This window comes from Mustelus asterias, chromosome 9, assembly GCF_964213995.1.
Source record: "Mustelus asterias chromosome 9, sMusAst1.hap1.1, whole genome shotgun sequence".
NCBI lineage: Eukaryota > Metazoa > Chordata > Chondrichthyes > Carcharhiniformes > Triakidae > Mustelus > Mustelus asterias.
This window is the reverse complement of record NC_135809.1, coordinates 949,141-976,952: the sequence shown is the minus strand read 5'-3', so window position 1 is coordinate 976,952 and position 27,812 is coordinate 949,141. Positions and strand designations below refer to the sequence as shown.

The 27,812-nt window shown below is 44.3% G+C and overlaps 1 protein-coding gene across 1 annotated transcript in view; it reads right to left on the bottom strand.

The window, feature by feature from the left end:
• Positions 1-570: 570 nt before the first annotated feature.
• The window catches only part of zdhhc17 (zDHHC palmitoyltransferase 17), a 158,570-nt gene continuing 131,328 nt past the window's right edge, over positions 571-27,812 (bottom strand). Inside the window, exons 12-17 of the mRNA XM_078219497.1 lie at positions 24,360-24,422; positions 19,424-19,517; positions 10,282-10,365; positions 10,040-10,197; positions 4,053-4,147; positions 571-2,821 (exon numbers count right to left, since the gene is read on the bottom strand). Of these exons, the coding sequence (XP_078075623.1) occupies positions 2,683-2,821; positions 4,053-4,147; positions 10,040-10,197; positions 10,282-10,365; positions 19,424-19,517; positions 24,360-24,422 (633 nt within the window). The 3' untranslated portion in view covers positions 571-2,682. The remainder of the gene's footprint in view (positions 2,822-4,052; positions 4,148-10,039; positions 10,198-10,281; positions 10,366-19,423; positions 19,518-24,359; positions 24,423-27,812) is intronic.

Here is a 27,812-nt window from a genome sequence, read left to right as displayed (position 1 = left end):
ACCTGATGGATAATCCACTCAATGTTCTCTTTGCTATTAGACTTAAATTGGAGTGCTAGAGTGCAGAGTCAGTGAAAATCCACAGAGTGAGGAACCCTGGAGAGTTTGAGGGTGCGAATCAAGTAAAGGTGATTAATGGATGGATTGTGTCTGTGTGAGGGTGGGAAGGGGCTATTGATGGAGGAATGTGTGCTCTTTGTGCAGTGATGGGGCTGAGGTATCTAAAGGTGGAGCTTACAGTCCGTCTGGTGGGTAGTCAGAGCTGAAGATCAGACTGGTTATGCTGATCATGTGGGTGAGAAACTCTGACCAAAATCACAAATAAATGCTGAAAGCATGCACAAAACAAATCACAAATTTTACAGAAAAAATCGAGAGGCAAATTTTGAAGGCACAACTGATAAAGGGATGGACAATGGGTATGAACTTCAACCAGCAACTAACTGCACTCACTAAAAAAAAACATCCTGCAAGCAGCAAGGCATGTTGGATAGCGATGAATGACTAGATACAACTGATTTATTAGTTCAATAATTTACAAAATTGACAAACTGATCCAACCATTGGAAGAACAGCCAGCTTTTTAATATTACAGTCCTATATTTTGTTCTCCACATTGTACATAAAGGGTCTGGATAGTAGCAAAACAAAACACTTGGCACAGTTATAAATAATGTCATACAAAAACAAAACAATATTCACAATTTGCAGAATGTAGTGTCTCCCGATTACTAGTGAAATGTAAAACTCAATTACTTGCGAGTATGAAACTCAGACACGCACACACAAGAAAAACTGGCCTGGGATAGTGATCACAGAAAGTGAGAGTAAATTACAGGTTATTCAAAGTACAAACAAAAAGTCATGATGATAAATACCAGTGTGTTAAACTTTAAAGAGGGTGAGACTCTCCTTTTGAGTTGGTGCAAAGCGTGGTAATAACATCGCACTCTGAACTGGTTTTAATTCCTGCCTGATCCCTGTTGGTCAAACAGTGTAAAGTGGGCCACTTGCTGCAGTCCTGCCTCTCAGACAGGTTTCACATTCAAGAGTCTTGGCGATGTGATGTTATATCCTATGTGAGCACAAACTTGCAACATGCTCCAACCTGACAGAAAGTTTCCTTGCTTTTTTAAAAATCTGATAGACATTCAAATTGACTAAAATTACAATACTGCAAGTCTTGATATCCGGTACACTGCTAACAAACTGTATATGCCTTCTACTACAAAATAAACAGCTACTGAAAATTCTTGTACTTTGCAAACACAGGACACTTGCTATTTACAAATTCACTGATCTTCCGCTAAGGGGAAGAAGCTGAAATAACACTTTATTGTAAGCTGTTGTGATGTTTTATGTCCTACAGTCTAGGGAGCTGCCATTTTTAAAAATTTATTTTTGCCAAGCATCAGACATGCAGTGAATTCAATGGTTGAATAGTTACCAACATCAGAAGCAGCACCAGAAGCAAATGAACTACATTCCTAACTTTTTTCTCATGGAGTTGAAAGTCAAGTTCATAGCTCCAAACTAACACTGACAAAATTACGCACTGGTAAAACTAGTTGATAAATAATTTATATACAGATACGACCGACTTTTACACTGGTTTGACAAGCTGATTAGAAGCGTTTTACACAGGTTTCTTGAGCTTGTAACCATATCAAACTTTCAACTGTCAATGTTAGTTTCCAGAAAGCAGCAGACAGACAAGTGTGATTAAAACCAAAAGGCTGTAAAAATATCTGACAGTAATCTGAGTGGAGAGCTTCTCTTCTCCCCTCAGACACAGGTTTTTTCTCCAGTCAGAGCCACTCGCCACCCTGGGCTGTTCAGACAGGAGACTTGCACCACACTGGGGCTGTGCTCCAGACCTGTGGTCAACCTGTATAAGACACTGTCCGAGTGAGCTTTTCCTCTCTCTACTCTCAACACCCAAAGCGAACAGTTCTGAGGCTCATTTTCGCTCAGCCTGCTTCAGAATTGTGCAAATCCACCCAGTCATGGGTGAGTGAGTGAGAGCGACAGTAATGGAATGCAAGCTCATGATTTTCCTGTCAGCAATTATCAACACCTAATTATCTAGAAATACAAGTTGGACATTGATTCATTCTCTAACATGATTAAAAGAGAAAAAGGAAATATTTAGAATAAACCAACATCTGATAGAAAAGGATTTTAGATGTTACCTCTGCACACAACCTTTGATCATCGATATCTGTCATTCTGCTAAGAAATGTAAAGTACCATGAAAATAACGCACAACAAGCAGCACAACTGAAACAGACACATTTCTGCGTGACTTGGAGCCTCCAAACGAATGGGTCAGAATCAGGATTCCAGAATGCATGCCTCATTGTTCTTCTGACACTGAAATCAGAGCTAAACATAATGTTATGTTAAAAACTAATTCCTGTGAAAAGCAGTCTATATTTCTTTTAAACAAAAGGTCCCATTCGGCCGTCCGCTTATACCACAGTTTGATCATAATGGGGAAAGGAAACAGGCAGCAAAACTGTCCCTGCATAATTTCTGAATGTGACACATCCAGAGGAAATCACTTCCCCTCAGTAATACATTTGCATTGTAGATACTGGAGAAGGAAATGAAGGAGATTTGTCAGGCACCAGTTCAGAGGGTTGACGGTGAAGTGGATTCACCCTGTGGGTTTGGATCCCACTACACAAGCTGATAGCCGCTGCCTGATGTCTGGTCGTAGTCTATCGTATACTGATGTGTCCAGTCCACCATCACAGGACGAAAGAGACCAAAACATCTAAATTCGAAGAAGTCTATTATATTCCTAATGCAACCATGGCTGGGAGAGAAAAGAAGAACAGAAAAAAATTTCAATCATCTGATAGGATCAAAGCTGCTTAGAATTTACAACACATTTGGTCAAACTGGTCTATTTTTGTGTTTATGTTCCACTCAAACTTCCACCGATCCTTCTTCATCTAACCCCATCAACAAATCCTCCCATTTCTTTCTTCATGTGTTTATCTAGTTTCCTCTTAAATGTATCTATACCATTCACCACAACCTCTCCCTGTGAGAGTGAGTTTTGCATTCTCACCACTCTCTGGGTAAAGAAATATCTTCTAAATTCCCAATTGGATTTATTAGTGACTATCTTATATCAATGACCTTCAGTTAGAGTCATAGAGGTTTACAGCATGGAAACAGGCCCTTCGTCCCAACTTATCCATGCCGCCCTTTCTTTTTTACACCCCGAAGCTAATCCCAATTGCCCACATTTGGCCCATATCCCTCTATACCCATCTTACCCATGTAACTTTCTAAATGCTTTTTAAAAGACAAAATTGTACCCGCCTCTACGACTACCTCTGGCAGCTTGTTCCAGACACTCACCACCCTCTGAGTGAAAAAATTGCCCCGCTGGACACTTTTGTATCTCTCCCCTCTCAGCTTAAACCTATGCCCTCTAGTTTTAGACTCCCTTACCTCTGGGAAAAGATATTGACTATTTAGCTGATCTGTGCCTCTCATTATTTTATAGACCTCTATAAGGTCACCCCTCAGCCTCCTACGCTCCAGAGAAAAAAGTCCCAGTCTACCCAGCCTCTCCTTATAACTCAAACCATCAAGTCCCGGTAGCGTCCTAGTAAATCTTTTCTGCACTCTTTCTAGTTTAATAATATCCTTTCTATAATAGGGTGACCAGAACTGTACACAGTATTCCAAGTGTGGCCTTACCAATGTCTTGTACAACTTCAACAAGACGTCCCAACTCCTGGATTCAATGTTCTGGCCGATGTTCTGGTCTCTTCCACAACTGGAAATGTCATGTCAGACTACCCTAACTGCAGCCTGTTCAGCCTTTCCCGCTTGACATCCTCTCTCAGGTCGGCTATTCTCATGTGACAGTGGTGAATTATTTGCAACATTATAAAAATAATCTCCATAGAAACTCTTCCTAAGGTCTTTATCTGGCTGATTTCTTCACTGAAAAGCCACTTTAAATTTCAGTTCAATGCGCCTTAAGTTCACAGTTAGCATCATGCTGAAATATTTACGTAGTTACTCACTTGAAGGGACTTTCAATAGTGGTTGTTGTAACTTTAAAGTGCTTGTAGCGTCTTGCATTCATCCGTTCATTTGTGGTTATTCCAAGGCAAGCAATCTTCATCAATCAGAAATAAACTGGTTAAGATTTCAAAGAGAGGTGACTGCCTTCTCAAAGTAGCAGAATGTTAATGATAGCCCTGTGAATCCTGTGCATTTGGAAACCATTCCCAGGCCTTTTCTTTAAATTTAAATAAAAGCTTCACCTTTTGAAATCATGCAACAACAACTTGCATTTATATAGAGCTTTTAACACGGTAAAACATCCCAAGGTGTTTCACAGGCGTGTCATCAAACAATATTGACAGAGTAATACAAGGAGACATTAGGATAGCTAACCAAAAAAGGCTTGGTTTTAAGGAGCATCTTGAAGGAGGAGAGAATGAGAGAGATGTGGAAAGATTTAGGGAGGGAATTCCAGAGCTTAGGGCCTTGGTAGTGGAAGGCACAGCTGCCAGTGGTGCAACAGTTAAAACTGGGAATGCACAAGAGAGAGAGATCATGGGGGCTTGTGGGACTAGAGGCTGTTACAGAGACCATAAGACATAGGAGCAGAATTAGGCCACTCAGCCCATTGAGTCTGCTCCGCCATTCAATCATTGCTGATATTTTTCTCATTCCCATTCTCCTGCCTTTTCCCCATAACCCCTGATCCCCTTATTAATCAAGAACCTATCTATCTTTGTCTCAAAGACAGTCAATGTCCCGGCCTCCACAGCCTTTTGCGGCAGAGTTCCACAGATTCACCACTCTCTGGCTGAAGAAATTTCTCCTCATCTCTGTCCCAAAGGATCATCCCTTTAGCCTGAGGTTGTGCCCTCTGGTTCTAGTTTTTCCTACGAGTGGAAACTTCCTTTCCACGTCCACTCTATCCAGGCCTCGCAGTATCTTGTAAGTTTCAATAAGATCCCCCCTCATCCTTCCAAACTCCAATGAGTACAGACCCAGAGTCCTCAACCGTTCCTCATACGACAAACTTTTAATTCCAGTGATCATTCTTGTGAATCTCCTCTGGACCCTTTCCAAGGCCAGCACATCCTTCCTTAGGTACGGGGCCCAAAACTGCTCGCAATACTCCAAATGGGGTCAGACCAGAGCCTTATACAGCCTCAGAAGTACATCCCTGCTCTTGTATTCTAGCCTTCTTGACATGAATGCTAACATTGCATTTGCCTTCCTAACTGCCGACTGAACCTGCACGCTGAACCTGAAGAGAATCTTGAACAAGGACTCCCAAGTCCCTTTGTATTTCTGATTTCCTAAGCATTTCCCCATTTAGAAAGTAGTCTAAGCCTCCATTCCTCCTTCCATAACCTCACACTTTTCCACATTGTATTCCATCTGCCACTTCTTTGCACACTCTCCTAACCTATCCAAGTCCTTCTGCAGCCCCCCTGCTTCCTCAATACTACCTGTCCCTCTACATATCTTTGTATCATCTGCAAACTTAACAACAGTGCCTTCAGTTCCTTCTTCCAAATCGTTAATGTATATTGTGAAAAGTTGTGGTCCCAGCACTGACCCCTGAGGCACACTACTAGTCACCGGCTGCCATCCTGAAAAAGACCCCTTTATCCCCACTCTCTGCCTTCTGCCAGTCAGCCAATCCTCTATCCATGCCAGGATCTTACCATGAACACCCTGGGCTCTTAAACTTATTTAACAGTCTCCTATGCGGCACATTGTCAAAGGCCTTCTGGAAATCTATATAAATCATGTCCACTGGTTCTCCTTTATCTGACTTCCTAGTTACCTCCTCAAAGAACTCTGACAGATTTGTCAGACATGACCTCCCCTTGACGAAGCCGTGCTGACTCAGTCCTATTTTATCATAAGAACATAAGAAATAGGAGCAGGAGTAGGCCATCTAGCCCCTCGAGCCTGCCCTGCCATTCAATAAGATCATGGCTGATCTGATAGTGGTTTAGTTCCACTTATCCGCCCGCTCCCCATAACCCTTAATTCCCTTATTGATCAGAAATCTATCTACCTGTGACTTAAACATATTTAACGAGGTAGCCTCCACTGCTTCAATGGGTAGAGAATTACAGAGATTCACTACCCTCTGAGAGAAGAAGTTCCTCCTCAACTCTGTTCTAAACTGACTCCCCCTTATTTTGAGGCTGTGTCCTCTAGTTCTTGTTTCCTTTCTAAGTGGAAAGAATCTCTCTGCCTCTACCCTGTCTAGCCCCTTCATTATCTTATATGTCTCTATAAGATCTCCCCTCAGCCTTCTAAACTCCAACGAGTACAGGCCCAATCTACTCAATCTCTCCTCATAAGCTAACCCCCTCATAGAAACATAGAAAAACTACAGCACAAAACAGTCAGTTGTGCCGAACATATCCCTATTTTTTAGGCCTACCTATAACCCTCCATCCTATTAAGTCCCATGTACTCATCCAGGAGTCTCTTAAAAGACCCTATTGAGTTTGCCTCCACCACCACTGATGGCAACCAATTCCACTCGCCCACCACCCTCTGTGTGAAAAACTTCCCCCTAACATCTCCCCTGTACCTACCCCCCAGCACCTTAAACCTGTGTCCTCTCATAGCAGCCATTTCCACCCTGGGAAAAAGCCTCTGAGAGTCCACCCGATCTATGCCTCTCAACATCTTATGTACCTCTATTAGAACATAGAACATAGAACAGTACAGCACAGAACAGGCCCTTCGGCCCACGATGTTGTGCCGAGCTTTATCTGAAACCAAGATCAAGCTATCCCACTCCCTATCATCCTGGTGTGCTCCATGTGCCTATCCAATAACCGCTTAAATGTTTCTAAAGTGTCTGACTCCACTATCACTGCAGGCAGTCCATTCCACACCCCAACCACTCTCTGCGTAAAGAACCTACCTCTGATATCCGTCCTGTATCTCCCACCACGAACCCTATACTTATGCCCCCTTGTAATAGCTCCATCCACCCGAGGAAATAGTCTTTGAACGTTCACTCTATCTATCCCCTTCATCATTTTATACACCTCTATTAAGTCTCCCCTCAGCCTCCTCCGCTCCAGAGAGAACAGCCCTAGCTCCCTCAACCTTTCCTCATATGACCTACCCTCCAAACCAGGCAGCATCCTGGTAAATCTCCTCTGCACTCTTTCCAGCGCTTCCACATCCTTCTTATAGTGAGGTGACCAGAACTGCACACAATATTCCAAATGTGGTCTCACCAAGGTCCTGTACAGTTGCAGCATAACCCCACGGCTCTTAAACTCCAACCCCCTGTTAATAAAAGCTAACACACTATAGGCCTTCTTCACAGCTCTATCCACTTGACTGGCAACCTTTAGAGATCTGTGGATATGGACCCCAAGATCTCTCTGTTCCTCCACAGTCTTCAGGCTATTAGGTTTCCTCTCATCCTACGTCTCTCCAAGGAGAAAAGACCGAGCTCCCTCAGCCTATCCTCATAAGGCATGCCACTCAATCCAGGTAACATCCTTGTAAATCGCCTCTGCACCCTTTCATCTCCGGCATCAACCTGGTGAACCTTCTCTGTACTCCCTCCAAGGCCAATATATCCTTCCGCAAATAAGGGGACCAAAATTGCACACAGTACTCTAGTTGTGGCCTCACCAGTACCCTGTACAGTTGCAGCAAGACCTCCCTGCTTTTATACTCCATCCCCTTCGCGATAAAGGCCAACATTCCATTTGCCTTCTTGATTACCTGCTGCACCTGCAAACTGAGTTTTTGTGATTCATGCACAGGACCCCCAGGTCCCTCTGCACAGTAGCACATCATGCACTTCCAAGTACTCCGCAATGTCATCTTTAATAATGGACTCTAAAATCTTGATGTGGAGTTGCCGGCATTGGACTGGGGTAGGCAGAGTAAGTAGTCTCACAACACTAGGTTAAAGTTCAACAGGTATATTTGGTAGCACAAGCTTTCGGAGCACTGCCCCTTCATCAGGTGATCTTGCCAATGACTGAAGTCAGGCTAACCAGCCTAAAATTTCCCCATCTGCTGCCTTCCTCCCTTCTTAAACAGCAGTGTTACATTAGCTACTTTGCAGTCTTCTGGGACCCTCCTTGTCTCCAGTGATTGCTGAAAGATCACCACCAATGCCTCCACAATTTCCTCAGCTGTCTGTTTTAGAACCTTGGGGGTGTATTCCATCTGGTCCAGGTGACTTATCCACCTTCAAACCTTTCAGTTTCCCCAGAACCTTCTCCTTAGTGATGGAGAAGGCTCATAAGGACATGGAGGGTTTGGAAAATGAGGATGACGATTTTAAAATTGAAGAACTGCTGAACAGTTAACCAGTATAGATCCGTCAGCATATTTATGTTGGGTAAATTAGACTTGCTGCAAGTTATGATGGCAGCAACATTTTGGACAAAGTCAAATTTATATATTGAAATAGTCTAAAAATGGGACCAGAGGCTGTTACGGAGACCATAAGACATAGGAGCAGAATTAGGCCACTCGGCCCATCGAGTCTGCTCCGCCATTCAATCATGGCCGATATTTTTTTCATCCCCATTCTCCTGCCTTTTCCCCATAACCCCTGATCCTCTTATTAATCAAGAACCTATCTATCTCTGTCTTAAAGACACTCAATGACACTCAATGAAGGAATCATTCATCATTCTATTTCTTTTTAATACATTCCACCCTGATAATACGAGAGCGAAGTTTGTTTTTCTGGGCCTTGTGAATGCAGGAAGGGTCTGGGTCATTTTGTGTGGAGTTGGTTCATCGCAATGCAGGAGCCAATAGGAACTGCAGCAATTGCTCCTTAGTGACTCGAATAAGAACGTTCCAGTGGGGACACTGTCAGCTCCAACCCTGTCCTTGCTTAACGAGATCCTCAAACAAACCGAGTTAAAATTCATTCTACTGTATGTCTGCATCGCAGGCAAGGTGGCATTTATTTACAAAAACAAAACTAATGTAATCATGTCGATCACCACACGTGGAACAAATGCAGGTGATTTTGATGTAAATACGTAACTAGGACTTGGAGACAACGCATTTGGATTTAGGGTTGTGGTTCTAAGTTATGGAACTGATGGGAGTTCCTCACAACATACTAAGTGCTGTTTATTACAATTTAATTTACCGGCACAAAACACTGTGTACAAGGTTTGAAGCTCAAGCCCTCCGGAACCTGTGAATGCCCATCGACTTGGCCTGTTAGCTTTTTTTAAAAAAGGATGACTCACATATATGAAGGAGGACCCATTGCTTTCTTTTTCCAGGTCTTGTTTTGTTCAATCTCTTCTTCAAATTCTCACTGTTCCTCCGGGAAAGATCAGAGGGAAGTGGGACTAATTGCATAGCTTTACCAAAGGGCCAGCATGGGCAATGATGGGCCAAATGTATTCCTTTTGTATTGTATAATTCTTAGCACAACCATGTTGGGAGCTGCCACAAAAAGGTGGGAAGTAAGACTACTTTTGTGAATTCCTCTCAAGGTGAGATTCCAATCTCCCTGTTCAGGTGGGGAAAATATCCAAGGGAAAAGTCAGCATTCTCGTGACTGGTGGCATTCGCAACGACCCAGAGACAGGTGATCTTTCCGGACTTTCATGAGAAAATAGTATCAAAGATCAGACGAGCAGGAGTATTGTGCCCCCACCATCAGCTGGCCAAGGTAATAAAGAGCTGGAAGTTCTTTAACTAAGAAAGAAATACTTCAGTCTCAGTGGCACTGTGCCGACAGCTAGCACAGCAAGTCTGTGTGGCAAAGTGCTCCCAGAATGCTGTTAGGAAAGGAGTCCCGGGACTTTGATCCAGTGATGGAACGCCGATCAATGTCCTGGTGAGAACTGCCCTGTGCAGGATGTGGGAAGGATTTAGTGTCACAGGGAGATTGAAGAGTAAATATGTCAATACAAACAAAATTCAAAAAGCACAAACTGGTGAAGTTCAATGGCTGGAATCTTAAAAGACCGAATGTTTGGGAAGAGAAAGAACAGTTTTCCCTGTTTACCTGATACATCTGACACATGAGTAACACTGCCACCCACAGGAAGTGAAAGAGACTATTCAGAAACATCCAAAACACCCACGGGGAACAGCTCGCAATTTCAGTGATGTACGTCCAAAATCCGTCTTTTGGGTAGTTGGTCTCACAATGGACACTCCAGTCTAAACGATAAAGTTAACGAACCATTAATATCTCCCAGGAACAATGAGCAGCAAAGCAGATTCCAGTTGGTATGCTTTACTTACATAAGAAACAGCCATAAATCATCCAAATGATCATTCCTAATAGGAAAAACAGATATCCAATAAAGTATCTGTGGTTCCCCGCTCCTAGAAAACAGGGAAAAAGTTCAGCTATAACTTCAGGTTTTATGATTTTAGATCACTATCTTCACAAACTGCCGCTTAATTCAGTAACAAATAAAAATCAAAAGGGGATTAAGAGAAGGATAAAGGCCTGTGATAAGGGTGGAAAACTGGAGAGATTAAATGACAGAAGGGACAATTCCCTTGCTGAAAACATCTCTAAATTCTTCCAATTCTGGCAAAAGATCACTGGCTTGAAATGTAAACTCATTTACTCTTCGCAGCTGAGTGTCTGCAGTATTTTTGGTGTGACTTGGCTATTGATAGTTTGCATCCTATCTGCTAGGAACGTATCAGAATTCAAAGATTATCTTTCTATTGTTCCTGTGATTCATCAGGACTTGCCCAATTTCTTATTTACAACACTGATAATCCTCACACAGCACTTACAAATCTTTTTAATCCTACCCCCTCTTATTCTTGCTAACCCATTTAAAATGCAGCAGCCTAGATTTTACAATGGGTATTAGCCAATTAAAATAAATGGGTTAATGCAGGAGTTAGAACAACATTGATTGGAAAATCCAGACAAGTATTTGTTATTTCCTTCCTATTTCAAGCAGCAAGATAAGAGTCATAGAGGTTTACAACATGGAAACAGGTCCTTCGGCCCAACTTGTCCATACCGCCTAGTTTTTACCATTAAGCTAATCTCAATTGCCCGCGGAAATTGGCCCATATCCGTTGAGTATTCCGTTTTGGATACTGTTGGGGGTGACGACTTAACAGGGGTAAGCCATGGGGTAGAGGTCTCTGGGACAGAGTCTGTCCTTATTGCTCAGAAGGGGAGCGGAGAGAGGAGTAGAACATTAGTTATTGGGGACTCCATAGTTAGGGGAACAGATAGGAGATTCTGTGGGAATGAGAGGGACTCGCGGTTGGTGTGTTGCCTCCCAGGTGCCGGGGTCCGTGATGTCTCGGATCGTGTTTCGGGATCCTTACGGGGGAGGCGGACCAGCCCCAAGTCGTGGTTCACATAGGCACCCAAGACATAGGTAGGAAAAGGGATGGGGATGTAAGGTAGAAATTCAGGGAGTTAGGGTGGAAGCTTAGGGCCAGAACAAACAGAGTTGTTATCTCTGGTTTGTTACCCGTGCCACGTGATAGTGAGGAGAGGAATAGGGAGAGAGAGCAGTTGAACACATGGTTACAGGGATGGTGCAGGAGGGAGGGATTCAGATACCTGGACAATTGGGCCTCATTCTGGGGTAGGTGGGACCTGTACAAACGGGATGGTCTACACCTGAACCAGAGGGGTACCAATATCCTGGGGGGGAAATTTGCTAATGCTCTTCGGGAGGGTTTAAACTAATTCAGCAGGGGGATGGGAACCTGAATTGTAGCTCCAGTGTACTAGAGGTTGAGAGTAGTGAGGTCATGGATAAGGTTTCAGTGTTGCAGGAGTGTACTGGCAGGCAGGAAGGTGGTTTGAAGTGTGTATACTTCAATGCCAGGAGCATCCGGAATAAGATGGGTGAACGTGCAGCATGGGTTGGTACCTGGGACTTCGATGTTGTGGCCATCTCGGAGACATGGATAGAGCAGGGACAGGAATGGTTGTTGCAGGTTCCGGGGTTTAGATGTTTCATTAAGAGCAGGGAAGATGGTAAAAGAGGTGGAGGTGTGGCATTGTTAGTCAAGGACAGTGTTACGGTGGCAGAAAGTACGTTTGATGAGGACTCGTCTACTGAGGTAGTATGGGCTGAGGTTATAAGCAGGAAAGGAGAGGTCACCCTGTTGGGAGTTTTCTATGGGCCTCCGAAAAGTTCCAGAGATGTAGAGGAAAAGATTGCAAAGATGATTCTGGATAGGAGCGAAAGTAACAGGGTAGTTGTTATGGGGGACTTTAACTTTACAAATATTGACAGGAAAATCTATGATTTGAGTACTTTAAATGGATCAGTTTTTGTCCAATGTGCGCAGGAGGGTTTCCTGACACAGTATGTAGATAGGCCAACAAGAGGCGAGGCCACATTGGATTTGGTACTGGGTAATGAACCAGACCAGGTGTTAGATTTGGGGGTAGGCGAGCACTTTGGTGATAGTGACCACAATTCGATTACGTTTACTTTAGCGATGGAAAGGAATAGATATATACCAAAGGGCAAGAGTTATAGCTGGGGGAAAGGAAATTATGATGCGATTAGGAGAGATTTAGGATGCATAGGTTGGGGAAGGAAACTGCAGGGGATGGATACAATTGAAATGTGGAGCTTGTTCAAGGAACAGCTACTGGGTGTCCTTGATGAGTATGTACCTGTCAGGCAGGGAGGAAATGGTCGAGTGAGGGAACCGTGGTTTACTAAAGAAGTTGAATCTCTTGTGAAGAGGAAGAAGGAGACTTATGTAAAGATGAGACGTGAAGGCTCAGTTAGGGCGCTTGAGAGTTACAAGTTAGTCAGGAAGGACCTAAAGAGAGAGTTAAGAAGAGCCAGGAGGGGACATGAGAAGTCTTTGGCAGGTAGGATCAAGGAAAACCCTAAAGCTTTCTATAGGTATGTCAGGAATAAAAGAATGACGAGGGTAAGATTAGGGCCAGTCAAGGACAGTAGTGGGAAGTTGTGCGTGGAGCCTGAAGAGATAGGAGAGGCGCTAAATGAATATTTTTTGTCAGTATTCACGCAGGAAAAAGACAATGGTGTCGAGGAGAATACTGAGATACAGGCTATTGGACTAGACGGGATTGAGGTTCATAAGGAGGAGGTGTTAGCAATTCTGGAAAGTGTGAAAACAGATAAGTCCCCTGGGCCGGATGGGATTCATCCCAGGATTCCCTGGGAGGCTAGGGAGGAGATTGCAGAGCCTTTGGCTTTGATCTTTAGGTCGTCATCGTCTACAGGAATAGTGCCAGAAGACTGGAGGATAGCAAATGTTGTCCCCTTGTTCAACAAGGGGAGTAGAGACAACCCTGGTAATTATAGACCGGTGAGCCTTACTTCTGTTGTGGGCAAAGTTTTGGAAAGGATTATAAGAGATAGGATTTATAATCATCTAGAAAGGAATAATTTGATGAGGGATAATCAACACGGTTTAGTGAAGGGTAGGTCATGCCTCACAAACCTTACTGAGTTCTTTGAGAAGGTGACCAAAGAGGTGGATGAGGGTAAAGCAGTTGGTGTGGTCTATATGGATTTCAGTAAAGCGTTTGATAAGGTTCCCCACGGTAAGCTATTGCAGAAGATACGGAGGCATGGGATTGAGGGTGATTTAGCGGTTTGGATCAGGAATTGGCTCGCTGCAAGAAGACAGAGGGTGGTGGTTGATGGGAAATGTTCATCCTGGAGTTCAGTTACTAGTGGTGTATTGCACGGATCTGTTTTGGGGCCACTGCTGTTTGTCATTTTTATAAATGACCTGGATGAGGGCGTAGAAAGATGGGTTAATAAATTTGCGGATGACACTAAAGTCGGTGGAGTTGTGGACAGTGCGGAAGGATGTTGCAGGTTACAGAGGGACATAGATAAGCTGCAGTGCTGGGCTGAGAGGTGGCAAATGGAGTTCAATGCGGAAAAGTGAGAGGTGATTCACTTTGGAAGGAGTAACAGGATTACAGAGTACTGGGCTCATGGTAAGATACTTGGTAGTGTGGATGAACAGAGAGATCTCGGTGTCCATGTGCATGGATCCATGAAAGTTGGCACCCAGGTTGATAGGGTTGTTAAGGCGGCATACGGAGTGTTAGCTTTTATTGGTAGAGGGATTGAGTTTCGGAGCCAGGAGGTCATGTTGCAGCTGTACAAAACTCTGGTGCGGCCGCACTTGGAGTATTGCGTACAGTTCTGGTCACCACATTATAGGAAGGATGTGGATGCATTGGAAAGGGTGCAGAGGAGATTTACAAGGATGTTGCCTGGTATGGTGGGAAGGTCTTATGAGGAAAGGCTGAGGGACTGGAGGTTGTTTTCGTTAGAGAGAAGGTTAAGAGGTGACTTAGAACATAGAAAAACTACAGCACAAACAGGCCCTTCGGCCCACAAGTTGCGCCGGTCATGTCCCTACCTACCGAGGCTTATATATAGGTTTACCTATAACCCTTAACCCTCAATCCTATTAAGTCCCATGTACTCATCCAGAAGTCTCTTAAAAGACCCCATCGAGTTTGCCTCCATCACCATTGACGGCAGCCGATTTCACTCACCCACCATCCTCTGAGTGAAATAATAGAGGCATACAAGATGATCAGAGGATTAGATCGGGTGGATAGTGAGAGCCTTTTTCCTCAGATGGTGATAGCTAGCATGAGGGGACATAGCTTTAAATTGAGGGGTGATAGATATAGGACAGATGTCAGAGGTAGGTTCTTCACTCAGAGAGTGGTAAGGGTGTGGAATGCCCTGCCTGCAGCAGTAGTGGACTCGCCAATATTAAGGGCATTCAAATGGTCATGGGATAAAGATATGGATGATATTGGAATAGCGTAGGTTAGATGGGCTTTAGATTGGTTTCACAGGTCGGCGCAACATCGAGGGCCGAAGGGCCTGTACTGCACTGTAATGTTCTATGTTCTATATCCCTCTATACCCATTGAGGGTTAAGGGTTATAGGTAAACCTATATATAAGCCTCGGTAGGTAGGGACATGACCGGCGCAACTTGTGGGCCGAAGGGCCTGTTTGTGCTGTAGTTTTTCTATACCCATCCTTCCCATGTAACTGTCTAAATGCTTTTTAAAAGACAAAATTGTACCCTACTCTACTCCTACCTCTGGCAGCTTTTCTGCTCCTATATTTATGCATTTTACTTGCTGTCCTCTTTGAAAAGCATCCTTTAATAGCACATTGTGCACAGTTCTGGGCTCCACACTACAAAAAGGATATAGATGCACTGGAGAAAGTGCAAAGAATTTGTAAGGATGTTACCAGAACTGAGAGGTTGTAAGACTTCCAGAATGCATTTGATGTTTTTCATTAGGAATTGTTAGCTAAATCTGAAGATGATGGAATTGACCTAGTTTGGAAATGGGTTGAGCCAGGTGAGACAGTGGGGATCATGGGCAGAAACTCAAAGGATGTGACCTACAAAGGATAAAATGGTGCCTCTCTAAACAGTGAAAAGCCAGAGGCCTGGGGGTTCCAGGTACATCAACATTAAAGTGTCATGAACAGATACAGAAAACAACCAAAAGAGATATTAGAATGCTGGCCTTATTACCGAGAAGACACAAACACATGAGGGTAGGAGTCATGCTTCTGTTATAAAGCGCTGGTAAGACCACACCCAGAGTCACTGTGAGCAGTTCTGGAAACTGCAATTATACCAGTACTCCAAGGGTTAAACTCGATGCAAGAAAAATCTTCACGCAATGAGTGATTTGGGTCTGGACTGCACTGCAGGTTCAATCGAGGTATTCAAGAGGGCATTAGATAATTATTGAATAGAAACAATGTGCAGTGTGACAGGGACAAGGCAGGAGAATGGCACCAAGATATAATGTGCACTTGGAGAGATGGTGCAGACATGATGGGCTGAATGGCTACCTTCTGCGTCATAACAATTCTGTGATTCTGTGAATTACGAGGAAAGAATACACAAACTAGGCTTGAAATTCTGAGAATTCAGAAGGTTGAGGATGATTTGATTGAGGTTTTCAGGATTTTAAGGGGCCAGATAGGGTACCCAGAGAGAAACTATTTCCCCTGGTTAGGAAATCTAGGACGATGGACATGGTATAAAAAATAGAACCAGACCCATCAGGAATGAAATTAGGAAATACTTGTACAAATAAAGGGTGGTGGAGGTTTCGAACTCTCTCAAGCCAATGACAAAATAGAGATTGATGGTTTCCAATACCTGAAAGCATTAAGGGCAAGTATATGGGATTAGGCCGCTGATCAGCCATGATCCCACTGAGTGACAAACAGATCCGAGGGGCTAAATGATCTCCTTCTGTTTCTATGAGCCAATAATTATCAGAGAAAACTGGAGAGATTACGGTTGTGTTCTCTAGAAGGCGAGCTAAAAAAGATGTTTAAAAATGTGGGCAAATGTCTATAAAATGTTTCCAGTTATCAGGAGGGAATTCAAACCAATGGGTCATAACTAAAGTCATCAACTTGAAGCACTAATGTTTTCTCTCTCCAGGAGTTCCCCGACCTGCAAAGTATTTCTATTATTTTTTGTTTTAGAACATAGAACGTTACAGCGCAGTACAGGCCCTTCGGCCCTCAATGTTGCGCCGACCAGTGGAACCAATCTAAAGCCCCTCTAATCTACACTATTCCGAAATCATCCATATGTTTATCCAATAACCATTTGAATGCTCTTAATGTTGACGAGTCCACTACTGCTGCAGGCAGGGCATTCCACGCCCTTACTACTCTCTGAGTAAAGAACCTACCTCTAACATCTGTCCTATATCTCTCACCCCTCAATTTAAAGCTATGTCCCCTCGTGCTAGCCATCACCATCCGAGGAAAAAGGCTCTCACTATCCACCCTATCTAATCCTCTGATCATCTTGTATGCCTCTATTAAGTTTTAGGTTCCCAGAATCTACCATATCCGAACAGTCATTTGGTAATCCAGGCCTCGCGTATTGCTGACAGAGACATTTTGTCAAAGCTTTTCACCTTGCAAGATTCAGGACAATCGCAAGAATGCCAAATGTCAGTAGAAGCAACAGAGGATCGTTATCATGGAGAACGCACGGAATTTCACAGTAACTTCATTGCAGTGATAATACAAGCCCTACATGTGACTAATGAATAAACTGTTAAAAAACATTTTAAAAATGCACCAGTTAATGGTGACTGACAGTTAACTGCCAAGCATTGTTTGAAAAAGACAGCTCGACTCGGCAACGCACCAGAAAATCCCACGCAACGCGCCGGAAAATCCCACGCAACCCGCCGGAATATCCCACGCAACCCGCCGGAATATCCCACGCAACCCGCCGGAAAATCCCACGCAACACATCTTTTTGAACAAAATAAACCATTCTCTGGTTCATTGCTCAGGGTAATGCTTTAGCCAACCTGAGTCAAGCTGCTTTGTTTCAATTTTCAAACAATACTTGGCAGTTAACTGTCAATCGGTGCATTCAGCATGGCAACACCATTACCAGTCAGAGTCCACTTGCCAACCAACCAACAGTCAAGGGCAATTAGGGATGGGCAATGATATTGCCCGAGCCAGCAATGTCCATGTCCCATGAATGAATTTTAAAAACATTCTTCTTGTACAGTATGGTTGTTGTTTTCCTCGACTTTGGTATTCTTGTGACTTTCCTGATTCATGAAGGAAAGGGAAGCGGTGGCGTAGTGGTATTGTCACTGGATTAGTAATCCAGAGACCCAGGGTAATACTCTGGGGACCCGGGTTCAAATCCCACCAGGGCAAATTTGACTTCAATAAAAATCTAGAATTAAAAGTCTAATGATAACCAATAAAACATTGTCAATAAAAAAAGGAAAGGTTCAACAAAATGTCTTTTTTCAGCAATTCTTAAGTATTTTATGTTTATGACCACAACTCAAAAGCAAGATATTAAATAAATCTAATCCTAATAAATGCAGTAAGAAATTCAGGGAAATTCACTGGCAGCGATTGAGGTGAATGTTATAGATGGATTCAAGGGAAAATTTGGTAAGCACGAGGGAGAAATTTAGACAAGTGTTGCTGATATGTTTTGGGGAAAACTGGAGTGGCACAGTGGTTAGCACTGCTGCCTCACAGCGCCAGGGACCCGGGTTCGATTCCCGGCTTGGGTTACTGTCTGTGCGGAGTCTGCACATTCTCCTCGTGTCTGCGTTGGTTTCCTCCGGGTGCTCCGGTTACCTCCCAGAGTCTGAAAGACATGCAGGTTAGGTGCATTCGTCGTGCTAAATTCTCCCTCAGTTTGCGGATGACACAGCAGTTGGTGGATTTGCAGATAGCGATGAGGACCATCAGAGGATACAGCAGGATATAGATCAGTTGGAGACTTGGGCGGAGAGATGGCAGATAGAGTTTAATCCAGACAAATGTGAGGTAATGCATTTTGGAAGGTCTAATACAGATAGGAAATATACAGTAAATGGCAGAACCCTTAAGAGTATTGATAGGCAGAGGGATCTGGGTGTACAGGTACACAGGTCACTGAAAGGGACAATGGAGGTGGAGAAGGTAGTCAAGAAGGCATACGGCATGCTTGCCTTCATCAGCCGGGGAATTGAGTTTAAAAATTGGCAAGTCATGTTGACGCTTTATAGAACCTTAGTGAGGCCGCTCTTGGAATATAGTGTTCAATTCTGGTCGCCACACTACCAGAAGGATGTGGAGGCTTTGGAGAGGGTACAGAAAAGATTTACCAGGATGTTGTCTGGTATGGAGGGCATTAGCTATGAGGAGAGGTTGGAGAAACCTGGTTTGTTCTCACTGGAATGACGGAGGTTGAGTGGCGACCTGATAGAAGTCTACAAGATTTTGAGAGGCATGGACAGAGTGGATAGTCAGAAGGTTTTTCCCAGGATGGAAGAGTCAATTACTAGGGGGCACAGGTTTATGGTGCAAGGGGCAAGGTTTAAAGGAGATGTACGAGGCAGATTTTTTATGCAGAGAGTAGTGGGTGCCTGGAACCCGTTGCCGGGGGAGGTAATGGAAACGGATACGGTATTGACGTTTAAGGGGCGTCTGGACAAATACATGAATAGGATGGGAATAGAGGGATATCATCCCCGGAAGGGTAGGGGGTTTTAGTTCAGTCGGGCAGTATGGTCGGTGCAGGCTTGGAGAGCCGAAGGCCTGTTCCTGTGCTGTAATTTTCTTTGTTCTTTGTACCCGAACAGGTGCCGAATGTGTGGAGACTGGGGGAATTTCACAGTAACTTCATTGCAGCGTTAATCTAAGTCTACTTGTGACTAATAAATAAACTTTAACTTTAAATATTGTGGGAGGAGGCTTTTAAACACCACATGACTAAATGGCTGTTTTTGTGGTGTGCATCTACATAACCCTACTTTTGCTTCACCTTTGGTCAGTCCACTGGTCTTAGCGCTCTCTATGTTCTCCGAAATGCTTTAGGATCAGTATAATGCGGAGACTTACCCACACAGTTACCAACCCAAGGACAGTGATGATCGAACTTGGCGATGCATCTGTTGCACACAGCACAATGCTTGGACCGAACTGGTTTCTGGATCTGATCAGGAAACACAATAACACTTTGAAATAGAGTATGCACAGTTGAATGTTTTTGCACCCATCGGGTGTGTACGGTCATCAATCCCAGATGCTGATGGGTTTTTTGGGATTTTGAAAGATTAGTTTATGGGGCGTGGGTGTTGACGATAAGGCCGGCATTTTTAGCCCATCTTTTCTTTGCTCTTCGAGAAGGTGCTGATGAACCATCTTCTTGGCTGCATCTCAGTGGCATGCTTGACCATTTAAGAGTCAGCCCAATTGTTACGTGCCTGGTGATACGTATAGGCCAGGTGGGTAAAAGCAGCAGATTTCTTAATGTGGAACTTGTTCAAGGAACAGCTACTACGCGTCCTTGATAAATATGTACCTGTCAGGCAGGGAGGAAGCAGACATGTGAGGGAACCGTGGTTTACTAAGGAGGTTGAATCTCTTGTGAAGAGGAAGAAGGAGACTTATGTTAAGATGAGACGTGAAGGCTCAGTTAGGGTACTTGAGAGTTACAAGTTAGCCAGGAAGGACCTCAAGAAAGAGTTAAGAAGAGCAAGGAGGGGACATGAGAAGTCTTTGGCAGGTAGGATCAAGGAAAACCCTAAAGCTTTCTATAGGTATGTCAGGAGTAAAAGAATGACTAGGGTAAGATGAGGGCCAGTCAAGGACAGGAGTGGGAAGTTGTGCGTGGAGTCTGAAGAGATAGGAGAGGCACTAAATGAATATTTTTCCTCAGTATTCACACTGGAGAGGGACAGTGCTGTCGAGGGGAGTACTGAGATGCAGGCTGTTGGATTGGATGGGATTGATGTTCATAAGGAGGTGGTGTTAGCAATTCTGGAAAGGGTAAAAATAGATAAGTCCCCTGGGCCGGATGGGATTTATCCTAGGATTCTCTGGGAGGCTAGAGAGGAGATTGCAGACCCTTTGGCTTTGATCTATGTGTCGTCATTGTCTACAGGAACAGTGCCAGAAGACTGGAGGATAGTAAATGTTGTCCCCTTGTTCAAGAAGGGGAGTAGGGACAACCCTGGTAATTATAGACCGGTGAGCCTTACTTCTGTTGTGGGCAAAGTATTGGAAAGGATTAGAAGAGATAGGATTTATAATCACCTAGAAAGGAATAATTTGATTAGGGATAGTCAGCGCGGTTTTGTGAAGGGTAGGTCGTGCCTCACAAACCTTATTGAGTTCTTTGAGAAGGTGACCAAAGAGGTGGATGAGGGTAAAGCGGTTGATGTGGTGTATATGGATTTCAGCAAAGCGTTTGATAAGGTTCCCCATGGTAAGCTTTTGCAGAAAATACGGACCCATGGGATTGAGGGTGATTTAGTGGTTTGGATCAGGAATTGGCTAGCTGTAAGAAAACAGAGGGTGGTGGTTGATGGGAAATATTCATCCTGGAGTTCAGTTACGAGTGGTGTACCGCAAGGATCTGTTTTGGGGCCACTGCTGTTTGTCATTTTTATTAATGACCTGGATGAGGGCGTGGAAGGATGGATTAAAAATTTGCGGATGACACTAAAGTCGGTGGAGTTGTAGACAGTGCGGAGGGAAGTGGCAGGTTACAGAGGGACAAAGATAAGCTGCAGAGCTGGGCTGAGAGGTGGCAAATGGAGTTTAATGCGGAAAAGTGTGAGGTGATTCACTTTGGAAGGAGGAACAGGAATACAGAGTACTGGGCTAATGGTAAGATACTTGGTCGTGTGGATGAACAAAGGGATCTGGGTGTCCATGTGCATAGATCCCTGAAAGTTGGCACCCAGGTTGATAGGGTTGTTAAGAAGGCGTACGGTGTGTTAGCTTTTATTGGCGGAGGGATTGAGTTTCGGAGCCAGGAGGTCATGCTGCAACTGTACAAAACTCTGGTGCGGCCGCATTTGGAGTATTGCGTACAGTTCTGGTCGCCGTATTATAAGAAAGATGTGGAAGTGTTGGAAAGGGTGCAGAGGAGATTTACCAGGATGTTGCCTGGTATGGTGGGAAAATCGTATGAGGAAAGGCTGAGGGGCTTGAGGTTGTTTTCGTTAGAGAGAAGGTTAAGAGGTGACTTAATAGAGGCATCCAAGATGATCAGAGGATTAGATAGGGTGGATAGTGAGAGCCTTTTTCCTCGGATGGTGATGGCTAGCACGAGGGGACATAGCTTTAAATTGAGGGGGCGAGAGATACAGGACAGATGTTAGAGGTAGGTTCTTTACTCAGAGAGTAGTAAGGGCGTGGAATGCCCTGCCTGCAGCAGTAGTGGACTCGTCAACATTAAGAGCATTCAAATGGTTATTGGATAAACATATGGATGATATTGGAATAGTGTAGATTAGAGGGACTTTAGATTGGTTACTCTGTTCGGCGCAACATTGAGGGCCGAAGGGCCTGTACTGCGCTGTAATGTTCTAATGTACTCTGAAGGACATTCATGAAACTGATGGGTTTTTATAGCAGTCCGTTAGGTTTATGATCACCATTGCATGGAGTAGCTTTTTATTCCAGATTTAGGCCACATAGGACTGAGATGAGAGAAACCTCTTCACGCAGAAAGTGGCATCTTCTACCATAGAAGTTTGTAGAGGCAAAGTCACTCAGTAAATTTGAGGAAATAGGTAGATTTCTCGACTCTATAGGCATCAAAGGGGAGAGCGTGGTAATGTGCCATTGAGATAGAGGATCAGCCATGATCATACTGAATGGTGGAGCAGGCTCGAAGGGCCGAATGGCCTACTCCTGCTCCTCTTTTCTATGTTTCCGTGTTTGTTAATTGCCGGAATTTAAATTCCTCTAGATGCCATGCTGGGATCTGAACTTGTGATATCTTGACTCTGGAGCATTTAGTCAGGGCCTCTAGTTTAGTATAGTAACATAGCCACTATGTTGTTGCCGTATGCACTGTCCTTTGCCCCAATCTTTGTGCCTTGAAGATTGAGCAAACAACCCAAGCCTTGGGCACAATAGTGAAAGCATCCTCAGAAGGGAAGCACTGGTTTGGAACAGGGCACGAGTACATGAATAGAGCCCAAGCCAATTACACAATTTATTTTAAGATTTCCAGCATCCACAGTATTTTCTCTGACACTCATATCTGATCTGATGAGGATCAGCTAGTTATCTCGCTCTATGTGTAATAGATTAAAATGTTTCAATTTAAACACACACATTTAATATGCAGCTGATTTCCCATTTAAGAACATAACATAGAACAGTAGAACATAGAACAGTACAGCACAGAACAGGCCCTTCGGCCCACGATGTTGTGCCAAGTTTTATCTGAAACCAAGATCAAGCTATCCCACTCCCTATCATCCTGGTGTGCTCCATGTGCCTATCCAATAACCGCTTAAAGGTCCCCCATGGTCGGCTTATGATGAAAGTGAGGAGGTGTGGGATAGAGGGAAAGTTGGCCGATTGGATAGGTAACTGGCTGTCTGATCGAAGACAGAGGGTGGTGGGGGATGGAAAATTTTCAGATTGGAGGCAGGTTGCTAGCGGAGTGCCACAGGGATCAGTGCTTGGTCCTCTGCTCATTGTGATTTTTATTAATGACTTAGAGGAGGGGGCTGAAGGGTGGATCAGTAAATTTGCTGATGACACCAAGATTGGTGGAGTAGTGGATGAGGTGGAGGGCTGTTGTCGGCTGCAAAGAGACATAGATAGGATGCAAAGCTGGGCTGAAAAATGGCAAATGGAGTTTAACCCGGATAAATGTGAGGTGATTCATTTTGGTAGGACTAATTTAAATGTGGATTACAGGGTCAAAGATAGGGTTCTGAAGACTGTGGAGGAACAGAGAGATCTTGGGGTCCATATCCACAGATCTCTAAAGGTTGCCACTCAAGTGGATAGAGCTGTGAAGAAGGCCTATAGTGTGTTAGCTTTTATGAACAGGGGGTTGGAGTTTAAGAGCCGTGGGGTTATGCTGCAACTGTACAGGACCTTGGTGAGACCACATTTGGAATATTGTGTGCAGTTCTGGTCAACTCACTATAAGAAGGATGTGGAAGCGCTGGAAAGAGTGCAGAGGAGATTTACCAGGATGCTGCCTGGTTTGGAGGGTAGGTCTTATGAGGAAAGGTTGAGGGAGCTAGGGCTGTTCTCTCTGGAGCGGAGGAGGCTGAGGGGAGACTTAATAGAGGTTTATAAAATGATGAAGGGGATAGATAAAGTGAACGTTCAAAGACCATTTCCTCGGGTGGATGGAGCTATTACAAGGGGGCATATCTATAGGGTTCATGGTGGGAGATATAGGAAGGATATCAGAGGTAGGTTCTTTACGCAGAGTGTGGTTGGGGTGTGGAATGGACTGCCTGCAGTGATAGTGGAGTCAGACACTTTAGGAACATTTAAGCGGTTATTGGATAGGCACATGGAGCACACCAGGATGATAGGGAGTGGGATAGCTTGATCTTGGTTTCAGATAAAGCTCGGCACAACATCGTGGGCCGAAGGGCCTGTTCTGTGCTGTACTGTACTGTTCTATGTTTAAATGTTCCTAAAGTGTCTGACTCCACTATCACTGCAGGCAGTCCATTCCACATCCCAACCACTCTCTGCGTAAAGAACCTACCTCTGATATCCTTCCTATATCTCCCACCATGAACCCTATAGTTATGCCCCCTTGTAATAGCTCCATCCAATTTAAAATATCAGAATTAAACAAAATATGTAAAAACTTGAGTTATCAGCAATGTAATTATTTATTTCGATGACACAACTGATAAAGCAGTTACACTTTTGCAAACTGCATGACATCCTAGTCCAGCTTAGTTTAAGACCCCAGTGAGCATCTTAGGCTAGGGTGGAGAAAAGCAACTGAAGAATGAAACAGAAAAACTAAATGAAAAAGCAGGTTGTATCTTACCAAACAAGTGCTGCAAAATATACTAAGATCCAAGTGCCCAGATTCAGCAAGTTCCACTATTGTCTGTAATACAAAAATAAATACAACAGCAAAAATAAGTAATGTCTCGCTCAACGCTTGAACTTCAAACTATTTAGTCATGACACATAATCCGACAGCTGAACCAGTTCAACAACAACTTTGATATATACAGCACCTTTTAAAGTTGTAAAATGTCAGAGGATACTTCACAGAAAGGTAATCAGACTAAAACTGAATCAGAGTCAGAGGAGACAACATTAGGACAGATGACCAAATGCTTGGTTAAAAAGATAGGTTTTAATTAAGCAGCATCTCAGAGGAAGAGGGAGAAGGGAAGAGTTTAGGGTGGAGCATACAGCAGAGGCAGTTAAAGCCACAGCTAACACAGGTGGCGCTACCCAAGTTGAGGATGTACAGGAGTCTCACAACACCAGGTTTAAGTCCAACAGGTTTATTTGGTAGCAAAAGCCACTAGCTTTCGGAGTGCTGCCCCTTCATCAGGTGAGTGGGAGTTCTGTTCACAAACAGGGCATATAAAGACACAAACTCAATTTACAAAATAATGGTTGGAATGCGAGTCTTTACAGGTAATCAAGTCTCAAAGGTACAGACAATGTGAGTGGAGAGAGGGTTAAGCACAGGTTAAAGAGATGTGTATTGTCTCCAGACAGGACAGTTAGTGGGAATTTGCAAGTCCAGGCAAGTCATGGGGGTTACAGATCGTGTGACATGAACCCAAGATCCCGGTTGAGGCCGTCCTCATGTGTGCGGAACTTGGCTATCAGTCTCTGCTCAGCGACTCTGCACTGTCATGTGTCGTAAAGGCCGCCTTGCAGAACGCTTACCCGAAGATCAGAGGCCGAATGCCCGTGACCGCTGAAGTGCTCCCCAACAGGAAGAGAACACTCTTGCCTGGTGATTGTCGAGCGGTGTTCATTCATCCGCTGTCGTAGCGTCTGCATGGTCTCCCCAATGTACCATGCCTCGGGACATCCTTTCCTGCAGCGTATCAGGTCAACAACGTTGGCCGAGTCGCAAGAGTATGTACTGTGTACCTGGTGGAAGGCAAGAAGCGGGGGTGTGGGGGTGGCCTTGGCGAGATGTTCGTCTTCATCAATGACATGTTGAAGGCATTGACATTGATGAAGACAGACATCTCGCCAAGGCCATCCCCACACCCCCACTTCTTGCCTTCAAACAACCGCACAACCTCAAACAGACTATTGTCCGCAGCAAACTACCCAGCCTTCAGGAGAACAGTGACCACGACACCACACAATCCTGCCACAGCAACCTCTGCAGGAGGTACATATCCCTCTATTTCCATCTCATTCATGTACTTGTCAAGACGCCCCTTAAAAGTCACGACCGTATCCGCTTCCACTACTTCCCCCGGCAACAAGTTCCTGGCATCCACCACTTTCTGTGTAAAAAATCTGCCTCGTACATCTCTTTTAAACCTTGCCCCTCGCACTTAAACCTGTGCCGCCGAGTAATTGACTCTTCCATCCTGGGAAAAACCTTCTGACTATCCAGTCTGTCCATGCCTCTCATAATCTTGTAGACTTCTATCAGGTCTCCCCTCAACCTCCGTCACTCCAGTGAGAACAAACCAAGTTTCTCCAACCTCTCCTCATAGCTAATGCCCTCCATACCAGGCAACATCTTGGTAAATCTTTTCTGTACCCTCTCCAAAGCCTCCACTTCCTTCTGGTAGTGTGGCAACCAGAATTGAACACTATATTCCAAGTGCGGCCTCACTAAGGTTCTATAAAGCGTCAACGTGACTTGCCAATTTTTAAACTCAATACCCCGGCCGATGAAGGCAAGCATGCCATATGCCTTCTTGACTACCTTCTCCACCTGCATTGTCACTTTCAGTGCCCTGTGTACCTGTACACCCAGATCCCTTTGCCTATCAATACTCTTAAGGGTTCTGCCATTTACTGTATATTTCCTATCTGTATTAGACCTTCCAAAATGCATTACCTCACATTTGTCCGGATTAAACTCCATCTGCCATCTCTCCGCGCAAGTCTCCAACTGATCTATATCCTGCTGTATCCTCTGATGGTCCTCATCGCTATCCGCAAATCCACCAAACTTTGTGTCGTCTGCAAACTTACTAATCAATCCAATTACATTTTCCTCCAAATCATTTATATATATTACAAACAGCAAAGGTCCCAGCACTGATCCCTGAGGAACACCACTTGTCACAGCCCTCCATTCAGAAATGCACCCTTCCACTGCTACCCTCTGTCTTCTTTGACCGAGTAAGAAGTCTCACAACACCAGGTTAAAGTCCAACAGGTTTATTTGGTAGCAAATACCATAAGCTTTCGGAGCACAGCTCCTTCGTCAGATGGAGTGGATATCTGTTCTCAAACAGTACACAGACACAGAAATCAAATTACAGAATACTGATTAGAATGCAAATCTCTACAGCCAGCCAGGTCTTAAATGTACAGACAATGTGGGTGGAGGGAGCATTAAACACAGGTTAAAGAGATGTGTATTGTCTCCAGACACAACAGCTTGTGGAATTCTGCAAGTCCAGGAGGCAAGCTGTGGGGGTTACTGATAATGTGACATAAATCCAACATCCCGGTTTAGGCCGTCCTCATGTGTGCGGAACTTGGCTATCAGTTTCTGCTCAGCGACTCTGCACTGTCGTGTGTCGTAAAGGCCGCCTTGGAGAACGCTTACCTGAAGATCCAAGGCTGAATGCCCGTGACTGCTGAAGTGCTCCCCCACAGGAAGAGAACAGTCTTGCCTGCATTGTCACTTTCAGTGACCTGTGTACCTGGTACACCCAGATCCCTTTGCCTATCAATACTCTTAAGGGTTCTGCCATTTACTGTATATTTCCTATCTGTATTAGACCTTCCAAAATGCATTACCTCACATTTGTCCGGATTAAACTCCATCTGCCATCTCTCCGCGCAAGTCTCCAACTGATCTATATCCTGCTGTATCCTCTGATGGTCTGATGGTTCTTTGACCGAGCCAGTTTTGTATCCACCTTGCCAGATCACCTCTGATCCCATGCGACTTCACCTTCTGCACCAGTCTGCCATGAGGGACCTTGTCAAAGGTCTTACTGAAGTCAATGTAGCCAACATCCACTGCCCTACCCTCATCAATCATCTTCGTCACTTCCTCGAAAAACTCGATCAAGTTCGTGAGACACGACCTCCCTTTCACAAAACCATGTTGCCTCTCACTAATACGTCCACTTATTTCCAAGTGGGAATAAATCCTGTCTCGAAGAATCCTCTCCAATAATTTCCCTACCACTGATGTAAGGCTCACCGGCCTGGAATTACCTGGATTATTCTTGCTACCCTTCTTTAACAAAGAAACAACATTGGCTATTCTCCAATCCTCTGGGACCTCCCCTGTAGCCAGTGAGGATACAAAGATTTCGCG